Source organism: Columba livia, chromosome 2, assembly GCF_036013475.1.
Source record: "Columba livia isolate bColLiv1 breed racing homer chromosome 2, bColLiv1.pat.W.v2, whole genome shotgun sequence".
NCBI lineage: Eukaryota > Metazoa > Chordata > Aves > Columbiformes > Columbidae > Columba > Columba livia.
Genome location: NC_088603.1, coordinates 73434612 through 73458439, shown reverse-complemented (window position 1 = coordinate 73458439; position 23828 = coordinate 73434612). Strand labels below are relative to the sequence as shown.

The following is a 23828-nucleotide window of genomic DNA, read 5'->3' as shown; positions in this document are numbered from 1 at the left end:
AGCTGCCAAGGATCCCATTTCAGGACATAACCTTGCAGCTCAGCATCACAACCAGCAAGAAAGGAACAAACCCACAGGACAGATATCAGGTGTGACACACAGAGAAGGAAAGGATTACAGGGATGCGGGATTTTCTGCTGGTGAGAGGGTGACCCATGGGGCAGCTGACCGACCCAGCAGTGGCATATACAGACAGGTGTGCATGATGTTTAGCTCGCTTCACACTGCTTGAGATGAGCAGATGTCAAGCAGGGCTGGAGTAGAGACAAGGCGGTCTGTGAGGGCTGGACAGGGAGAGGGGCTGAAGAAAGACGCCTTTCTCACCTTGCTCACGACGTTTTGAACGAGACCGGCTCTGATGCGGTAGTGCCACTCGTGGCAGTCGCACTCGCTGACATTGCCCCCTGCGGGGGTGGGCAGTCCGGGCGTGGGGAAGATGCTCCCGTTGCCGCTGTGGTTGGCGTGTCCCGTCGCCAGGGACCGGCTCCAGTTGCCCTGCCCGTCGGCCTCCCGGCACCAGAAGTCGGGCTGGTCCAGGAGGAAAGAGTCCGAGAACTTGCTGAAGCCAATGAAGAGAGCCGGCACCCAGGTGAGCAGCACCAGGGTCCGCTGGTACCGGCCGCCCAGTCCCCCGAGGAAGGGCAGAACCGAGCCGTCGTAGTCGAGGAGCAGCGGGCTGCAGGCGGCAGCGGGCGACGGCACCGGTACCGCCTGGATCTCAGCCCCGGTGGCGTTGGCGGGGGACGGCCCCGGGGGGGTGGCGGCACTCCCCCCCGCGGCCCCCGGCACCGAGCCGTTCTCCTCCGGCAGCGGCCGGCCCCCGCCGCCCGCCTCACGGCGCCGGTCTATCGCCATCCAGCCGCCCGGGAGGGGGGAGTCACATAAGGGGGGCTGGGGCAGCCCCGGCTCACTCGCGAGTCCTTCCCTCCCTCTCCTCCGCGCACACACACCTTACAACGTTATATATTGCACACACGCTCCCAGCCGGACCCGGCAGCAGACGGATGGGGAGGGCAGGAGGGGAGGAAGGAGATGGGTGAAGAAAGGGGGAGGCACCGAGCGAACCCCTCGCTCGCTCCCTTCCTCACCCGCACCCTGCGGCCACGAACCGCTGCAGCTGCCGGCGGTGCCCCCCCTCCCCTCGCCTGTGCGTCAAGCTGCACTCATCCCAGCTCTCCCTTCCCCCCTCTTAGAAGCACCACCGAAAATAAAAGGAAGGATCCAGCCGGATCCGAGCATGCAATGGGCCAAAGGAAAGGGAGGGAGAAGGAACCGAAGGAAAAGAAGACCACAATACACAGAGAAAAAACCCTCCACCACCCGGCGAACCAAACCCTGCAACAACAAACCAAGCAAAACCGGTGCAGCAAGGCTCTACGAACACGCCTCCTCTCCCGGTTTTGGTGAGGACGAGGAGGAGGAGGCAGGAGAGGAAAGGCAAAGGAAGGGGGAGAAGAAAATAACAGCTCCCGACGCGGCTTCCCCGCTTCCCGCACAGCTAAGGGTTCCCCCCCGGCCGCGGCAGCAGCGGCGGCGGCAGCCCCCAACACCCCCCCACCGGCCCCTCGCAGCCCCCCGTCCCGCACATCTGGCTCTGCAGCAAGGGGCCCCTCCGCGGCCCGGGCTGCGGAGACCGCCGCCGCCGCCGTCCTCCTCCTCCCGCGGCAGCCCGCTCGCCGTGCCGCCGGCCGCACCTCCAGAGGCCGGGCAGCCCGCCCAGCTCCTCACCCTCCGCCTCCCGGCGGCCCCTACCTGCCGGCCCGGCCCGGCCGCGGCCACCGCCCTCCGCTCCGCCCCCGCGGTGCCGGGCGGCCGCACCTGCTCCCGCCGCGCCGCCGGCCCGGCCCGGCCCCCCTGCAGGGACCCGCCGCCGCCGGGGGCGGGACGGCGCCGGGAGGGCGTGGAGGGGCGGCCCCGCGTGGGCTCCGCGCCGCCCCGCGGCCGCTTTGCGCTCCGCCGCGCCGGGGCAGGTATCGCGTATCGCGGCGGTGGGGTGAGGGCCGGGGAAGGAGGTGCTCTCGCTGGACGGCGCGCTGTTATTTCCATATCAATTATTTACACGGCATCCCTTTAATAATGCAGCGCCGCTGCAGCTGGCTGGGCTGGAGGAGCACCCTGGGCGGCTGAAGAGGGGAGGCTGCAGCGGGGACAGACCTACAGGGAAGAACTGGAAGTCAAAGGGGGCATTTCTGAGACTTAGAGCACTGCAAGGAGATGTACCTGCGTTGTTTCAGTCAGGCTGTCAAATTAGTACACACTTAAAAAATAATAATCATATTAACACCTGACATTAATTGTCAAATTAATTGTAAAATAAACGGATCAAACTTATTAAGGTTATTTTTATGTTAAGATAAATTTACTTTAGCATCTGAGTGCCTCAGACTATTTTCATTGTGGAGCATAGCTCATGCATTACTGAACTCTGTGGTTATTTTTTTCTTTGGAAGAAGAGAAAGAGAGACAACAGATCAATATGCACTTGTGCACATGAACGTGGCAAGTGAGCAGAAAATACTTGTGTGTATCAGAAGAGGACTGCTGTCATTACCAAATATAAATGGGAGAGTCAACAGATTTTCATTTACTTGATCCAGTCTCTGCAAATGAGTTATCATACACCATTAATTCCTTAGATCTTCCTCCTGTTAGCTCTTTTTCTTGCATAGAACACCAAAAAGGTTTCCCATCTATTGGTGGTTTTAGATCCCTTTTTCGGGTTACCCTCCGTCCTGCTCTGAGGGATCCCCAGTACCCAAGCGGCCCTGCAGCCTCCCCAGCTGGAACTTCTCCTGTCTGATTTAATTATTCCTTGCTGAAACATGAACCTGGTGCTCCCTGCCCAGGGAAGTCTCCTCTTCCTGTGTTGCAGTGCTCTTTTACATCTGATGACTGTTATCATGTCACCTGTGCCATGTTTTCTTTATGCCAACCAGCTGCCATTTGTCCAGCTCCCCTGCTGTCTCCTCAGCCACCATCTCTCCTCTGCTTTCCCTCAGCTGTTGCCTGCAGTGTGCAAGGAGCTGTGCCCCAGCCTCTGTGTGTGCAGGGGGTTAACCCTGCCTGCAAAAACAATTCCTCTTGTGGCTTTTAAGTCCTATTCTGTCCTTCCCAAGCAGTTTCCTGCTCCGGTGGGGGGATTGGACTAGATGATCTTTCGAGGCCCCTTCCAATCCCTAACATTCTGTGATTCTGTGATTATTTTGATTTCTTATTTCATCCTCCGATGTACTTGCAGTTGCTCCTCTAGTAGCAGCTTCTCTGAAGGCTGCTAATGAAACATCTCAGGACTGACCCCTTTGGAACTGCAGCTATAATCCACCCATTTGTCAGTAAACCACTGACAACTGTTCTTTTCACAGTTTTGTACCCACTGCCCAATTTTTTTCACATAAACTGAACTCCTTCATTTATGAATGGCTGTGCAGAGCCTAACCAAGGCACAGATAATTGCAGCCTTGTTCCTTTCTTTCATAACAAAGTCTGTACCAGGTGCTTTCTGGGGAAAAAAAAGTTTGACTGGTCTATTTATTTATTTATGTATTTATGCCCTTTTTAAAGACCAGTTCTGCCTTTTTCTATCAGCAGGGCCCTTGGCTGTCCTCCCTGAGCTCTCAGAGACAAACACTTGTGCTTCCAATGTTATTTGAGCCACTTCCTTCAGTATGCTGGTGTGAAGTCCAGCCAGCCTCTTGGTTTGCAAACTTCTAAGTTTTCTGCATACTCTTGTAAACATTTCTGTCTCAGTCCAGGCTGAAACCTCATTGCTTTGTCATTAATATGTATTTTGTCAATCAACTGATCACAAGTGACCTCTTTCGGCCAAGACTGGTGCAAAAAAGGCTTGAGGCACTCTGAGCCTTCTCAACATCAGTCAATATCTTTCCCTCTCTGATGAGTAATCCACTTGCTTTTGACTTCCTCTTACTGCTGATGCACTTACCAAACGATTTCTTGTTACTTGCGATGCTCTTGTTAGCTAAGTTTTATTTGTTGTATTGACTTTTTTTGTGTTTGTTCCCATCTAGTCTTACTGGATGATGCTTCTGTACTTACCCCGTGGAAACATGACCTACTTTCTCTGTGCTTCCTCTTTTTTTGAACTCACAATTCAGCTGGATTGGTTGTTTCCTACCCTTCCTCTATTTCTTATGCAATGGGATCACCTGGAACAGATCTTCCAGTAACTCCCAGCTATCAACAACTAACTCTCTTTTCCTACAAAGTCAAAAAGGCCTCAGCATGGCTTGGAGTTGGCACAGAGAAATGGAGAGGAGGAGAGGACTTTGAGAATGGAGATCTCAAGCAGAAGTTTTGAGAAAAGAGGAATTTGACTGAAGAAAGTAAAGAGTTTAAAACTTAGAAGAGATAGAAGGGAAAAGAAGAGCTCTTAGAGAAGGAGGCAGATGTACTGTAAATGAGCAAATCTGTAGAAACGGAATACAACCATACAGTACAATGAAAAGACCCTAACGAGAGGCAACAACCCTTATGCAAACTGACCAAACATTTTAATCCCAAGTACCTCTTCTGTTTGGCTCCTACATCCTGAGGTTTCATTTGGAAATGAAAAATTTCAAAGGTAGCATATTCCTGAGAGTTACTTATTTTTACATAGTAGAAGTTCTCCCACCCTTGAAACAGGGATGCCTGAGAGACTGTTTCTGAGTACTAGAAGGCTGAGGACAATACAGGAAAGAAAACACATTTCTAGGAGTTAAGAAATAAATTTTTGATGGAACAAGTGCCACTGAAGGAAAACTTCATGGAAAAATATCTTTCAAATAACAGAAATGCCTTCACAAATTCTTGTGAAAATTGTGTTTTGTTTGAATGAGGAAATGAGAAAGATTTGAAAGGAATATTTCAGCTGTGTAGTGGAGCCTACACATGAGTAAATGCTGCAGTTAAGATTACAGAGGCAAGCCTCTCTCTCCTATGCAAGGCTTTGTGAGATGCTACGTTTTGTGATCAAGCATGGTTTCTCCAACAGTACCTCTAGACCTTAGAGAGAAGACACAGGATCTTTGGGGTGCCTCTTTGCTAGAAGACAAAAAGATACTGTTTAAAATATAAGTTGCATTCAATCAGAGAACGAATCAGTGTCTTTTGGCTTATTTTTTCAACATTGATTTATATTAAGAAAACTGTGTACCATTATAACATGTGTCCTAAAGATTTTGAGGAGAAGAAGCAGAAAAGAAAGGTTTGGTTTCCTCTGACAGGAGCAGTTTCATCCCTGCCATAACACAAAGCAGCTTGAAAGCTGGTACAACATGACAGTGGTGGAAACCAGTGAACTTCACCGCTCTGCAGAGCAAGCCTGCCATTGAAGAACAAGCATCCTCTCTGTCAGCACCCTGCCACAGCTCAGAGGATTTGAAGCCAGGACCCAAAGAAATATTGTGATGTTTACAGAGAGGAGAGGGGAAAAAACATATCAAACTTTCCTAGCCTTGACATTAACATTTCCTGATTCTTGGAAGGCTAACCACAGTACTTTGAAGAGCTCCTAGCATGAATTCCTGGTTAATGTGGAATTTGCAACCTCATTCCACATAATAACAACCCTATGCAATGTATGCTTGGTTGCTTTTTTTGTCTACAGGAATCTTGTTCCGTAGAGGTGAAATCATGACAGTGCAATAAACCGAAGCTACTTGGTACAAACATTGATTAATAAAATCACCTATTGGAATGCAGATTACTTATGTAATAGAGAAAAGCACAATGTCTTCATAGGATAATTCAAGTTGAAAGAGGTCAGGTGTCTTGTTGCACCCTTCTCTCAAAGCAGGATCAGCTATGGGGTCAGATCACAATGTGCAGGGCTTTATTCAGATGCTACAGGGGATTTTTCAGTTCAGGAGGTCCAGGTGAATACTGTGAGAGCTGGATGTGGGGCAAGATAAACTGAAAGAAAGACGACTGAGTTAAAAATGGTAAAAGCAGCTAACCCACTCGAGGAATAGGCAGAAAAGCCTGTACTCTTGTCAACTTACTCTCCCCTGATCCTGACTGAACCAAAGACACCCGACTTCCACCATTCTTCTGATGTCAGCAAACATTAATGAAACTCGCTGGCAAAATGTTCTGTCCCTCCCTGATGCTGATTCAAAGGGAAGATAACAACCTATTACTTGTGTCATTTACTCCGCTGGCAGAGGTCTGTACCCCACACAGGGAGGGATAAAGCTGAGCAATGGTTCCCATCCCCCATTTGCTAGGGATGCAAGTATGATGGGGAATGTGGGCAGCTTTGTCTATTATCTGAAAACCAGAGAAAATTATTTGTACACTAACTATTGGAAAAGATCATAGATGTTGCAAAGTCAAGCAACCCGATGTTGGTAAATGTTGTAACTAAGATTGCATGGGCAATGTTAATTTGTGCCCCAATCTTGTGCACATACATTCTCATGCAAGCTTTAATTACAAGCACATCATGATGCAGCCTATAACTACATGATTCTTTATGATTTTTCTTGTAGATCTCCTGTCTCATGCAGTTAAAAAAAAAAATACCACTTAAGAAGCCCTGATTCTCAGCAGGAATAAGGCACTTAAAATACCTTTGAGAATCTGGGTCTTAATGAGGAGCAATTCAATATTTTGTTTTCTCTTTGTTCAGTATTGAGGCCCATGACTTATTTAATGCACTATTTTCAAACTCTGCTCCAAAGAACTAATGATTAATGTCCTCATGGGCTTTTTTATAACTCTCCCTTACGAAGGGTCCAAGTGTTTCACAAATATTAATGCTTTTATTTGCACTGTGTCTCCAAAAGGGGAAGGTTTATTACCTTTCTTTCAAACTTAGAAACTCAGAAGCAAATAGGTTAAGGTGACAACCATGAAATTTTGGGTACTTGCAGCTCCCAGTAGTTTACCATTCTTGAGCATGGTGCAGTGTTTTGTATTTTCAAAGCACAACTGTTGGCAACTGTGAATGTGCAGTGCTTTTGCAAATTAGATTCCAGAGTGTCAAGTCAGGCACTCATAAAATGAGACAAACAGAACTGGAATAATGTCATACAGTGCTGTGAGGAAGAGACGGAAGCCTGACATCACTCCTGGGCAAAATGATGGAGCAGCTGATGCAGCACTTGTTTAATAAAGAATTAAATCTAGTAAGATAATTAGAGCCAGTTAACCTGGATTTAAGGAAAATAAACTTTGTCACACTACATTTTATTTTATTTTAATTTATTTTTTTAAATGAGATTATGAATTTTGTTAATGAAGATGATGGTACTGATATAGAATATTAGGAACTGGAGACTAAGGAAGATAAACCCAAACTAGTTCCACCCATGTTGTGAACAGATGTTACCTTCTAGACACAGCTGTGCCACCACAAGAATTTAGCTCCATCTGATGCTTGTGAACATTTCCTAGCTAGAAATTAGTTCCCCTTGCAATGTACCTGCAGACCAGTTCCTGCATGAACCTCCTGCTTTACAGTGAGGTAAATAAGTGAAGTTCACTCAGACCAGCAACTCATGTTGCATAAGCTTGTCCTGATAATTTTCCTTGAGGAGAGTTCAGGAGCTCACCCAGATACCTCTATACCTGTCAGCAACTGCCCAGCTCATTTTCTAAGTTATAAATTTAATTCCATGGAGAAGCAGTGAGATCCCCAACTCTTCTCACAGTCTCCCACCTCATTTGTGATTCACGTACCTCCAGAAGTAACGAGGTAATGTCGCAGAAGGAACAGCCTTCTAATAAGGTGACCCACATGTGAATCAGGTCTATCCTGTTCAATGAATAAGGTAAGCCCTCTGTGGAAAAAACAGTAGGTAGTCATATAATTAAAGGCTTTTCTTGCTGTACATACACAAATATTTACACTTTATAAGTGTATTTATGTATAACACATAGACATTATGTGAACACATAGAGAGGCCAAATTAGATTTGCACAAGCTGTTTTACCTTGTGTAATTTCTGACTTTCAAGTTATTAATTTTGCATTCTTCGTGGTGTTTTAATGTAGGGCTTTTTCTCTGTGTGTATACATTAAAACAATGCAAAAAACTAACGAGTGCTTACACAAGTTCTACAGTGTACATAATTTTTAGAGGCAGATTGTTTGAACGCCTTAGAGGAATGTAGTGAAATCAAGTAGGAATTAAGTCAGTCCAGTGGCTTTTTTAATTTTAAACAGATCTTCAAATACTAGAATTAAATAAATTAACTGAACAATTAAATTAAATTAATTTAAACAGGCTTTGAGCAGGATTCCTACTTCAAAAGACCAAAGTCCCTAACAGCATTAATTTTGCATTCCCTTGGTCATAAGATGGTAGCCAAACATCTGACATTGAAAAATCATTTAGTGCAAATACATGTGTTTATTTTCTTCATCCATCTCTGAGGCTGCTGGCAGATTCTTAACAGAAATACCAAGACTGGAATAGTAATACCTAGTTCAGGAGCAAGATGAGTGCATTTTCACCTATAATGGATGTCACAACCTGTTACATGTGGATGCTTACTGTCACTTTTACCGTCTAACTCGGTTTCTAAAGGGAAAGCAAAAACCAAACACCACCCAGGATCTTTCTTAAGGATTATGAGAGGAAAGGAACCAGGACACCCTGAGGGATCTCAGTGACTCACAGTGCAGCCATCAGACAGATAAATTACACCTTGCATGCAGACTAACTCTGCAAGCAGGTGTATATGCTACAGAAAGTAACCAAACAAACGTAAAGACGGCAACTCAAATTCTAATTGCTTCAAATATATGAGTCACCAAGTTCCAATCTTACAGGACCCAACTGGAATATTTAATGAAAATGGAACCTTTCATCAAGAACCTTATTTGCACATGAAATATTTCCCTTTGATTTTTTTTTTTTGTTTTGTTTTTGTTTCTTTACACCCGGATAAGAGACATGCTTGTTGGGGAGTGTTTCTTTCCATGCCTGATCCTATATTATATATACAAGCTCAGACTCACCCAATATCCAAACAGTTCTGTGTTTACATGGGCTGGGAGTGAGCTCCACAGCACAGTAGCAAGACTTGAGCCTCTTCCATCGTTCAACACAGGCCAAAAGTGGATGCTACCTGTGGAGAGGCTGAGAAGGGACCAAGTCTTAGTTAAACGGTGTGATGTAGCCACATGATGTTGACATATATCCATCCATCTATTTACACATTACCTGGCACTCACTGCTGCTTGCACCTTGCAAGTCCTGCTTGCAGCTAGACTAGATGATTGTTGTAGCTACCTTCCAATTGTTCTATTCTATTCTATTCTATTCTATTCTATTCTATTCTATTCTATTCTATTCTATTCCATACCATTCCATACCATTCCATTCCACTCCATTCCACTCCATTCCACTCCATTCCACTCCATTCCATTTCCAGACAGGAATTACTTGACAAGTGTAGCCCTGGATACTCTCCCACTGCCTATCTGCAGGGGACACCTGCACCAGTGGCTCACAGGTCAGCTCATGTTCTCCTGAAAAAATACTTTCAAACACTTCAAGGAGAAGAACATATTCTCTATTCTCTGCATACAAACCAGGCATGATTGTGCACATACGGTTTAAGAGGGAAATAGGAGCATTAATTATAATAGTTCAAGTTGGGGAAAGAGCATGTTGGTTTTTCTCAAGAAAACAGGTATGAAATAATGAAATAACAGCTGTATGAACAAAAGGAAAAGAAAGAGATTGGGGAAAAAGATCATAACACAATATTTAATGTTTTTGTTGCATTTTCTATCAGTGTTTGAGAGATACGATGCTTGCAATGCTAAAATTAAATATTTTGTAGTTACCTGGAACCCAGGCCAGCTTGTGCAAATACAGCTTTGCAGTGCAGTCAGCCTGGTAAACTTTGTCTTTCCAGGCATAAGCACTGACTTATACTTTACCCCACAAAGGTCAAAACTCCTTTTTCAGCATGCTAGTAATGTTGTCTTGAGCTGTTAGCCTCTACCTTTGAAATACCAACCACTTCTTTCATTTTTTTTTCCTTCTGAAGTTATGCAGCCTAAAATCAAGGAGTTCCTGAACTTGGGGGTTTAGGGGGGGGGGAAGAAGAGAGAGAAAGGGAGAGAGGTAGGTCCCTTCATTCATCCAAAGGGCTCTGTACTTTATACCACTAGAGTCCCAAGACCTGCTGCATCTGAAGGAAGGGGGTGAAATTCCAGCTAGTTTTGCTCTGGATCAGTAGGATCTGGCCAGCACATGCAGTTCTCCAGGATGTGTACTCAGTACACACCCAGCATATCCAAGGAAAGGTGAAAGGCACCAACCGCACCAAATGACCCACTGCAGACTTGCCACAGTCTTTTTATCCTCTGCTGCTCAGTGAGGATGCTGCATCTGAGGAATCTGGGAACATGGAAGACAGAAAACTCAAGTTCCTCTGCAACTGGAGACATCTAGTTAGACACATTTTGCTAGGAGGGAAAAGCTGTCAGCAGCAGCCAGAGAATGAGAGGTTACACCTGGGTCGAGAAGACACGCTACAAGGGAGGAGCCAGCTAGGAACAAACACCTGAACACCTGGCTTGCGGAGGTTTGGCTTTAAAGAAGAAAAAAGCCAACGGACCAACAACCAGGCTGTGGCCTTTCCCTGCTTCCTCGTACCCACTCAGCTGGTCCATGCACAGTCAGCCAGCAGAACAGGCAATACCGATGGCCTCAATCAGCAAGGAGGAGGTTGGTTTTTGCTAGCAAACCTGCATTTCTTTTCAAGTAAACATTTTTTTCAGACATGCCTGAGGTTCACTTATCTTCCTCAGGAAGATATCAACTGGGCAACAAGTTTAAAGCAGCTACCATTAAAAAAAAAAAAAGTCTGTACTGGTGACTGCAGATGTAAATTGTTCACACTTGTGACCATGTCATGCAAGAACATCAAAGGCTTTCACCGTTTTTGTGGTTGTTTGGAATGAGATAGGCAGTGGGCCAAAATCTACCTCGAGCAAAACCCTCCTGTGTCTTGCAGCTTGGCTGTCCTGCCAGCTTAGGCAGGGTATTTCTTATCTCCAGTTCCTTTCCATAGGTATCAAGTGTTCCTGGCCATTTGGATTTTGACAAAAGGCTCTGTATAGTTATTAGCTTTAATATTATTCCTGGGCTTTAGGCAGAAGGGAGATTGTTAGGCTAGTTTCACAATGGTGTTGACCTACTTGTGATCTCCTTATTCAGTGTCAAACAGTAATTCTGACTACGCACCTCACTGGCTCCTGCTTATTTTCATAAGCTCACCTGAAGCAGATGACTAGCTTGGTCCCCAGTTCATATTCTCCTCTGCATCACACTTTTGTGATTAAGAACCCAGTGGTAAGAGATGGAGATGAATTTGTATAATTATGCAGCAATTCTCTGTTAATCTCTCTCAATTATTTTTAAAAGCATGTTGCTATGGGAAAATGCTCCTGGAGTCAGACTTTTAAAAGTTGTCTTCTTAAATACTTCAACGTATCCTTCCAGTATTTTAAGATTTGAGGACAAACCTTTATCCAGGTAGTGAATGTAGATGCAAAATATGTTGTTCACTCTGCTGGTAATGAAGTGTCCTGCCCACTGCTTCAAGACCTCAGAGCGAGCCAATGCAGTGCTTAATGAGAATTTAGTCTGTATTAAAAAAGAAAGCAGATTACAGATAGTAAGTTTTAAAGTTTAGGACAAAGTTTGTTTTCCTCGCTTTATTAGAAGTAGACAAAGTGGAAATGGTATAAAGCTAATAATTATTTATTTTAAAAACACAAATAAAGGAATGGAGTCCAAGTCAGACAAAGTTCAGAGGCTGCTGTTTCCTTTGAGTGAGTTTACCTAAAACTCTTGTGAGCTTTAAATCAGACTATTCTTTTTCTTTTCATTGCATGAGGTGCAGAATCCTGAGCTGTGGCTGATAGTAAGCATCTATATTTCTCCAATTTCTAGGGTTGGCTGCTACTGTAATGGAAAACATTAGTATCAGCTTCACCTTTTTGCAAAACAGTCAGCATTTGGTTTGGCTGAACAAAAAAATATTTTGGAATGGACCGCAGTGACCTTCTGCAAATTGATAGTCAGCTTGCAACCGGCAAAGCTGAGTCACCAGTGGTGCAGGGTTGAAATCCAACCCATACATCTGTAGCATATCTTGCACTGCCAGGGTAATTGGTGTTGTGATGTTCTCAAGTTTTAAAACAGCCTGGAAGAGCCTTTGATCAGCCTTTGGTTGGATACTGTACATTACACATAATCTCTGGGAGGAGGTAAATTTAGACCTCTACTCAGTAAAGGTTTGGTATTTGGGTTCTCCTGTTCCGACTACATTTTCCTGGGAAATTTCCAGTTCTTCAGAAGGAAGGAAATTCTGAGTTCCTCCAGATTCATTCTCTTCTGGTGGAATCGATCCATCGGACTGCTGAAGCAAACGAATGTTTCACTTGCTTTTATTAACATGTTTATTCCTTGCAGGTTTTCTGGCACGGTTTTGAATTAAGTGCTTGCAACTTTCACTTAAAATTCAGTCCAATATCAGAGGGAAACTTCAGCTCTTCTGTGATGGGGGTGTAAGGACTACATTTCAGGGTCTCTGCTGAACTTCTGGACCTCCCTCAACCTTCCACATCAAGTACGGTGCAACAATGTTTTTGGAAAGTGAACTGCATTGTTGCTGGGAGGCTGTTTTCCCCGGTAGAGGGGAAGGAGCTGTGTAACACTTTACATTTCATGTCCCAAAATGTAGCCTCTCTTTCCATATTTAATTAAGCCCTGTTTTCAGATTTTATCAAGATTATCTCCTGGGTCAATACGTTCTGCAACAGTTTCTTTGTGTGCCAGGTTCCCAACTTAATGGCAGGCTGGCTGCAGCGTTCTGCAGGCTGCCATTTCAGAAGCTGTATCATAATATTATTCTCAATAATTGGTAAGTTTTAGCTTTAGCAGGGATAATACAGATTCTGCAACCACCTTCTATAATCCAGTGAATGCTCCATGAGCATTCATGCTGTTACTCACATACAGCAGGCATAGAACCACTTGTACCTTGGTACTTTGTTAGACAGTGCTGTAATTTTGCCCACCACAGTTTAGTCCTTTTTTTTTTTTTTTTTTTTAAACTTCCCTTGGAGTTTTAAGAGCCATGATTTCCATTATCTCATTTTAAACAAATGAGGTTGAGTATTTGTTGTGATCTTTTGAAACACCAGGCCCACAGTCTGCTTACACAAAGCAGCTGAATAGAGTTTCAATACTACGTCTCTACTTAAAGATGTCTTTTCATCTTGTTCAGGATAACGTAACGACTTTGCACTGCAAATATTTTTCTTTTTTTTTTTTTTTTTTTTTTCCCATCAGGATAAAATATAGTGTTTAATTTTTTCGTCAAGGCTTTACTCTTTTCCTTTTTCTTCCTAGAATTCAGAAAAAATTATCACTGACTTTCTTTGTTCACTTTGAAGAATCTCATCTGTTTTGTGGGGACATACGAAAGCCCAGCACCTCCAGCACGTCTGAAGCATTTTTTTTTTCCTCCAAAAATGAGGGAAGAGAAGCAATGTAAAAGCTTTTTCTGGGTACTTAGTTACAAGTAATTTGTACCTGAAATCTGCAGTTAGAGAAAAAAAAATCCACTGTTGCTGGTTTCTGAATGGTAGAATCACTGCTGAAAAAAAGTCAAACTAGGGCAAACAGAGAAAAGCCATGTTTTTCAGAGTTATAGATGTAGTAAAGCATAAATTGTGGCTGACGAAGTACCTCAAAAATCTGAACAGGCAATTGGCATTTGACTGTAATGGCTGGTGGAAGAGAACATTTTCAGCAATATCCAGTCTCCCTAGCCTGTCCAGCATCTAGTTTAAATGCAATATAGATTCCTGATGGCAGGAGCCTAGTGGACCTCTACAGCCAAAGGTAAGAGCTGGACATCTTCAAAGAGCAAAGCAGGGCACACAAAGCTACATGCCTTACACGTGCTCTTGCATGTCTATCTATACTAATCCTTTTCAATCAGCAGTGTCAGCATGGCTAACCCTAAAACATATGGTTTTATTTTGTATTTTTTCAACAGAAAAATCATGTAGGCTTGCAGGATTTTAAGGAAAATCTAATTTAAAGAATCTACAATATTCAGCTGGTCTGAATTACTTTGCTGGCTTGCTGTCTTTACACATGCCCTGTATTTTTTGTCAATGTCTAGGACGTGGTGAGATAGAAAAATCCTGCCCTTTACCTATTGATTGTACTGGAAAAGTGACTTTTCTGGCTCCTTTCAGAGTGGACCCCAAACCCAAAGGCTCAGAGGCTTTGAAAAGGCCTAGATGGCAGAGTGAGGTGACACTATTCATCCCTTGGTTCTTGCCACAGTGAGGCTTTGGTGAGGATCTGTGAAACTGAGCCTCAGTGAGGCAGGGCTCCCACCGCACCTTCCTTCCCCACTTTCCTTGGCAAGACAAGGGCTCCCACCAGTCAACAGGAGAGCTGAGTGGATGCAGGATCAATTTGCCTTGGGCCTACAGGGAGAAAAGGGGCCACATCTCCCCACTCAGGGACATAGTGCAGCAGGAAGGGAAGCAGCAAGGAGAAAAGAGACTTGTTAAAGCACAGACATGGAAACTTCTGCCAGCTTTTCAATTTTTTTAAAACCTTTTTTTCTTCACCTCTTCATTTTTTAGGGAAGGGTGAGAGCAACCAGAGCACCTAGGGCTGTTCAGCTTGGTCTGTGCTACTAAGACTTGGCTGATACCCTGGGGAGAGGTGACCTGTCTGAAATCCCTCTATCAGGAGTCTCTATTCCTTTGAGTCTGAAGAGAACAAGTTTTTAAGAGTCTCTGGAGAGACTGTGAAAAATAACATTCAGCTATTTAACCGTGTGTCCTTCCTGATAGTAGCGGAAGAGGATATGTCTAACCTTGTGCTCACAGGGACATTATGGCTGTAAATTTTCAGTCCCTATAATACAGCATGGGAAGAGACAATGTGCTGGAAGACCTTGACTTTCCATCAAAGTCCACATACAAAAAAAAAAAAAAAAGTCCTTGCTCTTATTTCCAGATGACTAATAGGTGGTAATTAATAGGGTCAGTCTGTAAAATCCTGCTTGGGACTTCAGCCGAAAATGGTTCAATAGCACTATGTATTTTGCTGGCTGTACATGGTATGCAGATATTCAACACATTAGATGTTTTCCAGGTAATTATATATATATATTTTTTTTAATTTTCCAAGAGGTAAAAAAAGTACCTATTGACTAAATTCTCCGTCATAATTTTAATGTTTAATCCCTAAGGCCAGAGCAATTACTTTTCCTTTTTCTTTGATAGCCGATGCCCTCCAGCTGGGTTGTAGATTGGTAGACATAGGTGCTAAATTTAGTAGAATTAGTGTGCCTACATACTAATTAGACTGGTCACGACAGCCACTGCCTTCACCAGCAATGCCTTCCAGGCATCCCTTGAAAAGAAAATGTGTGAATTTATAGGCTTTCCAGGGAGCTGTGCTGGGTGCAGAGGCCTGCTGATTGTAATCACCAATTTAGCTATGTGAGATGGAAAAGCCCTTTCCCTGTGTTATCTCTGAGGTTCAGTGCCAACCTGTAGAGAAGCAGCACATTCATTGCCTGGAAATAGAGCCACATTCAGAAGTCCCAAGAGGGAGGTACCATGGCACTTAGTTTTTGTGCTACATGGCTTCAAGACCAGCATGCCCCAGACTTGGACCACCTTTCTTCTTTGGGGCTCACATCTGAAAGTATCATTCTGCAATGCAGCAGAAATTGCAGCAGCATGGTATAATCCAGCAATCCTTGCCTCTTTCTTTCTGACACACTCAGTGCGCAAACTAAAAATATAATTTCTCTAACTGCTAATACTGGAGACACAGTGTGGGGTCACTGCATTCAAGTGAGGGTTTTCTTTTTTTTTTTTTTAATTTTTTACTTCTCATAAAAGATGATAAAAATGAAATTTCTCTGAATAAATTCTACCCTCATCTGTGCAAGGGCAACGACATTCCCTTCAAATGTTGCCTTTTTGTGACACCATGGAAACCTTAGGATTTTAAAAAGATTTGAACAGTTAATTTACTGGGAATTACAGAGCAATTCTGTTGGTGTGCCAGGGAAGTAAAACTCAGCTTGTTCTCCCTGAGTGAGAAAATAAAGATCTTACAACAAGTAACTCCAACAAACAAAATCCTTACTTCAGAGTTGTACTCACTTGAAGTACAATTCATGCCTGGAAGTGATCTACCACAAAATGCATCAATTAAGTCCTGGTTGAGTCCTCAAAATAGGTCTTCAAGGTGCTTATGTTTTGTGCTGGGAGTGAATTGTGCTCCAAATTCTATTTGTTTGCTGAGACTAAGAGAAAGCCAGCAAGGCTTCCCATGGATCCCAAGCTTAGTCTTTCACAGCTCAATCAAGCAGTTGGTATTTTGTTGAACAATTAAAGAATGAATATAAATATATTTTAGATTTTAGCTGTAAAGTGTTATCAACATTTTAATGTGTTGTGTAGCTGTATGCAGCTGTGTGTTGAAATTGTACGGTTGTGTTAATCTTCCTGATTTATGAGGTGCTTTTGCAATGTGCAAAGAAAACCAGCACATCCCTTTTGATCCTTTCAGACAATTTACACTAAGCTGTCAGCAAGAGCAGAAGTGGACTTTTAAATAGTTGGTAACATCAGCCAACTGCATTATGGTGGAGATATCATTGAAACAGCCGAGACAAAAACAATATGCATAGACAAAGCAGGAGTGCCCCCACAGATCAAGTGGTTTTTCATGCAAATGTATGAGTGAGCTGGTACTGTTTGCTCTAAACTTAAGAACTTAACCTAAACAATAAGAACAGCTTATCAGTTCAGCACAAGTTAACTGATGACTTGAGCTCAATAGATGAGGCTTTGAACATTGCTGTCATCTTCCTTTTGCTTACTGAGGAGATGGAGAAAAGCTCTTGAAACAAGAGGGGAAAAAGCCCAAGATAACACTTCGGATTTGCAATCAAGTCAATATTAAGATAAAATGGTGGGTCCAGTGGTGCGTTGGCTCTAAGCCTCTCTTGTACAAGACAGGTATTTTTATGACAGCATTTTTCTGAGTGGCACATAATATTTTTTCTCTGAGATAGAGCAGAAAAACCACATGTGTATCTGTGCCCCTGAGTACTGTTGTTTGCTCTTTCAGATTATCAGTTGGCACCAATATGTTGCACAATACGTAAGACTTTTAATCTTCAGTAACTGAATGCTAGTCCTTTTAAAACAAATTCTGCCTGTTTTGTCCCATGATGCAGAGTCCATTGTGGCAGACCCGCTTGACTTCTAGCTCAACTCGCTTTTTACCATCCCCACACATGACTCAGCTTTAGTTTCACCAGAGCTGTCTTCTGAGATAATTAGTGCATGGCAGTGAGCTGGGGAATAGTTAGGTGAAATCCATTTTCTGACACAGGTAGCAGTTAAAAGTGTGAAATTTCAACAGTAAGGTTAAAAGCATGGATAAATTACCACAAGGCAAAACTATGCTAATGGGAGCTTTCTCTATTAGGCCATACACACAACTACCCAAGGAACATAATTACACCATTCTGCTTACTTATCTCCTGTTACATGGACTGCAAGTTTCATTCAAAGATCATAAATCTACATTCAAAGACTAATCTTTACAGCATGCTGTGTCATACGTCCCCAGGGTCATTCCACAGAGGGAGTGACAGGGCAGGCACAGTGAGTGATAACTTGCAAAGGTCCTACACCGTAACAGTGCCAAGTCTAACATGAGGATCCAGGGATCCTGACTGTTTGTACTAGGGGTTTAATGCACACCAGGCAAGTCTCTCCTCACCCATCCATCTTCCTTAACTCCATTTTCCCTCTGAAAGTGAAGAACTGCCAAAGCCAAGAATTGTGTTTGAGCAAAGCCTTCTCCCAGGCCTCTTTAGCACTCACAAAGCCCTCATGGAGACTCTGTAATTGGTGCAGTGGCTGTACACATGTGAAAATCCACTCAAATGTACTGACAATACAGACTGTGCTGTACTGTCCATTTTTGTAAGCCCAGTAATGAGTCCCTAAGAGACAGCCAATAAAGACCAATTACTCCATCCAAACAGCCCAGCTCTTGAAGGCTGACTGGTTTGATCACTGGTTGTGTGCTGCTGGAGACACAGCCAAAAATGAACTAGGACCCTGAAGTGTTACTATGAAAAAAATCAAATTTGATTAGTTTTTTGGTGCTATTTATTCTGCAAATCTTCCAGTTCCCTGCTGGAGGTCCGAGAAACAATCCCTTCTTCTTGCACTGCCACTCACAGAAAGAAAAGTGCTTGGTCACAGCTGGGCAAAAAACCACTGGCCAGCAATTACTTTTCAGGATATAAGCACTCCTTTTTATATTAACTATAGTGATCATTTAGAAACAACATGATTTGCTTCTCTTCTGACAGACATGGTGCTGCCTTTGCAGTATTTTCTCACTCCCCTCACTCATGCCAAGTAGCTCATTTGAAGTGACCTTTGGGGTAATGAACTTACATCCCTCAGGGTGTAAAATCGAGGACTGAGGGTGGGAATGGAAATTTGTATCAGTCCTTCTGTAAGGCAGCAAAGGGCCAAACGCATTAAGCCATTGAGCAGCCTTGAATTTTATATTTAAGCTACACCAGTGGTTTTAATAACCTTATCATTCACACAGCAACAGCATAGGGCAGGTACGTTACACTCTGCCAAAGAAGATCTCTTAGACCGCAGGGTATACACTCTGTGGCCAGTGTGCCTGTTCTTTTATTAATTGCATCAGTATGATGTTTCACCTCAGCCAGGTGCATTCTCTGAGGTCATTCTCTTTTTCTCCCCCCATCACACATATTTGGGACCTGCCATTGGCATGCATAGTGGCAGATGTTGCTGTGCCTCTCTCATTTCTCAGTGGGGGGACTTGCTCTCAGCTGGCAAGGAGCTTCATCATAACTGTTATTTACAGGTAGCTGGTAGATTAAGGACACTTTTTTTTTTTTAAGTAAAAAAACTTTTTCTTAAAATTCCAGTTATTTAAGCTAACCTGCCACAAATGAGAGCACACAATGGCTTGCTCTTCTAAAGAAACAATTCTGTAACAACTGATTACAAGTCTGTGATAGATGAACGCACAGGACCTTCCTTGCCTGTATGCCCTGGAAAGTCACAAAAATCCAGAAGTTGCTATAACACAGAGCAAGTACTTCACTGATATTTAAAGGATCATCAATATCATTGAATTCAAAGAGATGGAGTTTCTAACTTCCCTTGACAGCGTGCAACCTAAGTGTAGTTAAAAATACAGCCAGTGGGTTTTCAAGCACAGGGAATGCAGTGCCAGCAATTTAAGGTCTATGCTGTTGTACACAGAAGTTGCACACTGGGCAGTTTTAGGCTTTAGTCCTGGAGGTAGAACTGTGAGATTTATTGGAGATGACAAAAGCGATTTTGACCCACTGTCCTTTCCTGCAACTAGCACCTTTGCCCTTCATGCTGTTGCTCCTGATTAACATTTGCAACATGAGGGAGTCTTGGAATAGCATAGATACTAAACTGCCACCACCCTCACCAGAGCTCAGACTAGCTCACTTTCAAATACAAGAACTAAATCACAAATCTGGTGAGGCCTCCCCAGAGCTCTTCACCAAGAGTAGATAGTAATTGTTCCCCAAATTGCTCAGCAGGCTTCCTATATCCAGGAAGCATTGTTAGCTATTGCATACCGTATTTTCTCCTGCCCATCAAAGTGGCTGCACCATCATCCTGTCTCCAGAACTTACCCTGTATGCTCTACTTGCAAATGTAATTTAGCATTAATAATATATTGACAATACAATATTTCTCGTGCACCCTTTAGCATATAAGCCAGTTCTCTACAGTAGCTCTACAGATGGCAGGATTACAGATACTTATTTTTTCCATGTGCGTTCTCTCATGTAAATATTCAGTTTATTTGCTTGTCTCCCAGCAAGGATGTTAACACAATCTTTCCTGCTTATCTATCATCTATATCCTTAAAACTTATGGAAGTTTAGTGTCATTGATACCTCAAGCACCCAGACAAGTTAGAACAAAATTTGCCAATAAATTCACAGACAATTGTGTAGGAAGACAGACAGACAACATGACTCTACAAACTTTGCTTATCTTAAGAAACCAGGCTACAAACCCCATAAATGAACATAACAAAGACTTTAGAGCTGACCTCCCTCTCCCCCAGGTCTGTGAGCAACTACATCCTTCCTTTTGATAAAGTGATGTTTGTCCCAAAGGAAAGGAAGAAAACACAATGCAAAAAGCAGTCTGCATAGGAAGTATTCCTAGCAGGCTTAAAAAAAGCATATCAATTCCAAGTTCTTCCTCTCCTCCTTTAAAACCCTTTTTGTTAATCTCCCAGGAACAACTCACACTGCTGAACAAAAGCCCTCAGCAAGGTGTGCTCACATGGTGCTAGATGCCACCAGACAACACCAAGAGGCAGCCCTGCCCTCAAAGACTTACGTTCAAAGAGGGTTTGCTGGTTTGAGGGCTTTGAAGACAAAAGCCTTTTGACCATGTAAGGATAAGTATAATCCATTTGGGAGTATAAATTTCAACATGGAGCACTTTTGGCCATTCAGTGCCCATGACTTGCTCCTGAGTGGCAGAACGAGTAGCTAACGAGCAGCATAAAAGACTGTCCAAAGGAGTAAGCTTATACGGGGGTCCCTGGCCAGGCTGGGATGTTACACAATGGATGATGAAGACACTACAGCAACTGATAATTATTTTGTAGGTTATGCTCTCCCTTGTTAGCAAACTTGATAACAGTTGTAAAAATAATTATTTACAGGAAACTCTTGTTAACCGAGAATGGATATTGGACAGTAAAACCAAAAGTAACTAATGGAGGAACGCAGTGATGTAGGTTTTTTTTTGTTGTTGTTATTGGTTTGCCTCGTAATTACTCAGCTTGCTGACTGTTTCTCCTGCTATAACTTCCTTGCTTGCATTCCTGGGGCAGACATGACAGTGACTTTTCCATCCCAGCATTTGTGTCTGTCTTCCTTTGCCCTGCTGCTTCCTACAACAGTCAGATCCCATCTCAGATAGGGTACTGCCGTGCTATGTAGTGGGTCTTTCTGAAATACAGGGGTCTGGCAGTGGTCAGTAACTCCAGCATAAGTAATGAAAATAAATCAAGTGGCTTGTGTAAAAAGATGGCACTTTGGGATGTCGGTATTCTACGGGACAAGACTGAAAGAGATTTGGACTTTTCAAGACTTTCACAACATTTAAACACCCTACCCACCCTTACTCCCCCTGACATTTACTTTCAGCTTGTGTTACAGTGAAGATAACTGAGAGCTGGAGACTGCATTTGAGAGTAGGCAGCTCAATTAATCCACCACAGCCATACTGTGATCCTTAATATGTAAAGATGGGCCAACAGGTTCAGGCAAGTACTTTGGTAAGAAACAATGGAACCTCTTTTGTTCTGTTCCCCTCACTAGGGTACTCACTTTTGTCCTTGTGAGCATTGGTGGTATCAGAAGCACAAACGTGAGCTGCTGCTGCCAAACACACACCAATGCTGACCACATCCCTTACCCTGGAGATGGGCACGTTGGAGTGAGAGACCACATACAAGCCCATTGCCTCATTACACTGTTTACTCTGGAGCATATATTTCCTCACAGCTAAGAGGCTGGTCCATAGCTCTATTGCCTTCAGCAATCTCACAAATGTAGTCCTGGGGCGAGGCAGCAGCTCATGCAAACTCCCTGTGCCAGAAAAGTTTTGAAATCCCTTAAAAACACTCTGCAATCAAGTTTCTTGTCTTTTTACAGGCTGAGCTTTGCTTTTCCTCTCCCACTTCTGACATTCTCTATTTGCATTTGGGAGAAGAGAGAAAAAAACAAAAACACGAAGAAAATTGTTGTGCAGAGATGAACCTCCGCAATGTAATCTTTCTATGTCAGTGAAAATTTACCCTCATCTTTTGTTATTTGGAGAATAAACCCTTCACAAGGCTTACGCTACCTGGCAACCACCAACGAAACAAGAGTTTCTGCTGGCTCTGGTCAATGCTCTGCTTTGTGCTAGTCTGCAGACCAGTATGAGCTCAGCATCCTAATCTGTTTTAGGTGAGGACTCCATCACCCCTTCCTTGTACTTGCCTTATTAAATCCCACATCAGGCATGCTTCTTGTGAACTGAACCCTGTTGTGCAAAACTCGGGCAGGCTTCCAAGCCAGTCATGCATGTGATTCCTCACCTGTGCTGTATCCTGAATACTGCATGAGCTTTCCTCTTTTCTCAGGTGGATTTTAGCCTGTGAGCGCCGCACAGTAAACTGAGAAGCTACCAAGAAGCAGTATTGCTTTCTACATTCCTGCTTCATCCTGTGGTTAATAAGTATTAAACTTGCTGACACTGTAAAACAGCATTCAGGGGTGGCTGATAAGCTGTAAGCATTTATATCGACACAGACAAAGTTATAATTGTAAATTCCACTGATCAAATGCATCAGTCTATATGCAAGAGGCTGGAACTATAATTATCCACTAGATCTTAATGAGACTAAGGGTTGATAATGCTGTGACATTAAATGTTTCCAGACTTCTGCATGTTATGTTTGTCCATAGTCGGACTCAAACTCTGTGACTTCCTTATTTACCACAGTATTACCAATTTACAGAAATAAAGGTCTGTAAAGAAATACTATGTGAAAACAAGTTTATAATTTCTGAGATTATCTTAGCCTTTTATGTTGAAACATATTTTATTTTAAAATAAAATCTGTAGGTCTTCTAATGATCTGCTTCTGCTCCTAGTTAACTCAAACATACACCACTGTTAGATCAAAACAGCACATTTTTAAGACAAGTCCCTAAAACTTTGCATGGAGCAGTAAAAAAAGCCAAGTAGGCAGAGGAGAAGTAAATTCTGGGATTTTTCCCCTCCCCTGCATTTTTTTTTAATCCTTAGTTTACAGATTAATCAGGGAAAATACACTCATTTTTCAAACACAGACAGCTCAGTGAAGATTTATGCTCAATCTCCAACTTCAGTCAAAAGGCAACAAAAAGGATTTATATGGAATTAGATGAAGATAGATGCCAAAAAATGTCATAATGTTGTAAGATGAATGAAGGAATGGGCTGGCCTTTTGAAACAGCTTGCTCACTACTGCTTATCCTAAAAAAATGGTTGTTAAATAAACAAAAGTTTTTCAGAAGGGAATAATGGAGGCAGTCAAAGGCCTGAAAAGGCTCAGGGTAAAGTGATTAAACTCCTCGAGTTTCTTGCTCTAAGGAGGAACTAGAAATGGGAGACAAAAACTGTATAATAAATTACGAACAATTAAAGATGTAGAAATCCTGCTCTCTCTAACTAGCAACACAACAGCAAGGAGATAACTGGTGGCTCTAAAAGGTGATGGCTTCAAAACCGTGGGAGAAGGTGAGTGCCTCACAAAAAGCAAGGAGCTCTGTGCCCCAGGGCACTGGTGAGTGCAGCAGAATTCAGAGAGACCAGATGCCTTATATGGCTACTGAGAATAAAGTTACAAATAATTATGAAAATGTAAGAAGAGAAACAAAATGTTATGCTTCAAGCCTTAAACCAATCTGCAGTTATTAGGGATTAGGGTGGGATCGAGATAGGAAGGGTTATTGAATGGGTCTCTCGCACATCCCTCCACAGAGTGGCCATCGGGAAGAGGATGCTGTAGCATGTGTATGCATTATCTGGTTCTGGTGAGAGTTTCTGTAGCAGCAGAGCCCTTGCAGTTCACATTCATGCTACTGGAACTCCAAAGGCTTGTTTCAGAGATTGGCCATTTATTAAGGTACATGGCC

At 43.2% G+C, this 23828-nt stretch overlaps 1 protein-coding gene across 2 annotated transcripts in view; it reads right to left on the bottom strand.

The window, feature by feature from the left end:
* SLC22A23 (solute carrier family 22 member 23) overlaps nucleotides 1-1870 on the bottom strand; it is a 117360-nt gene extending 115490 nt beyond the window's left edge. For both annotated transcript variants that reach the window (XM_065052506.1, XM_065052507.1), the window contains exon 1: nucleotides 325-1870. In XM_065052506.1, the coding sequence (XP_064908578.1) occupies nucleotides 325-855 (531 nt within the window). In that variant the 5' untranslated portion in view covers nucleotides 856-1870. The remainder of the gene's footprint in view (nucleotides 1-324) is intronic.
* Between the last annotated feature and the right edge of the window lie 21958 nt (nucleotides 1871-23828).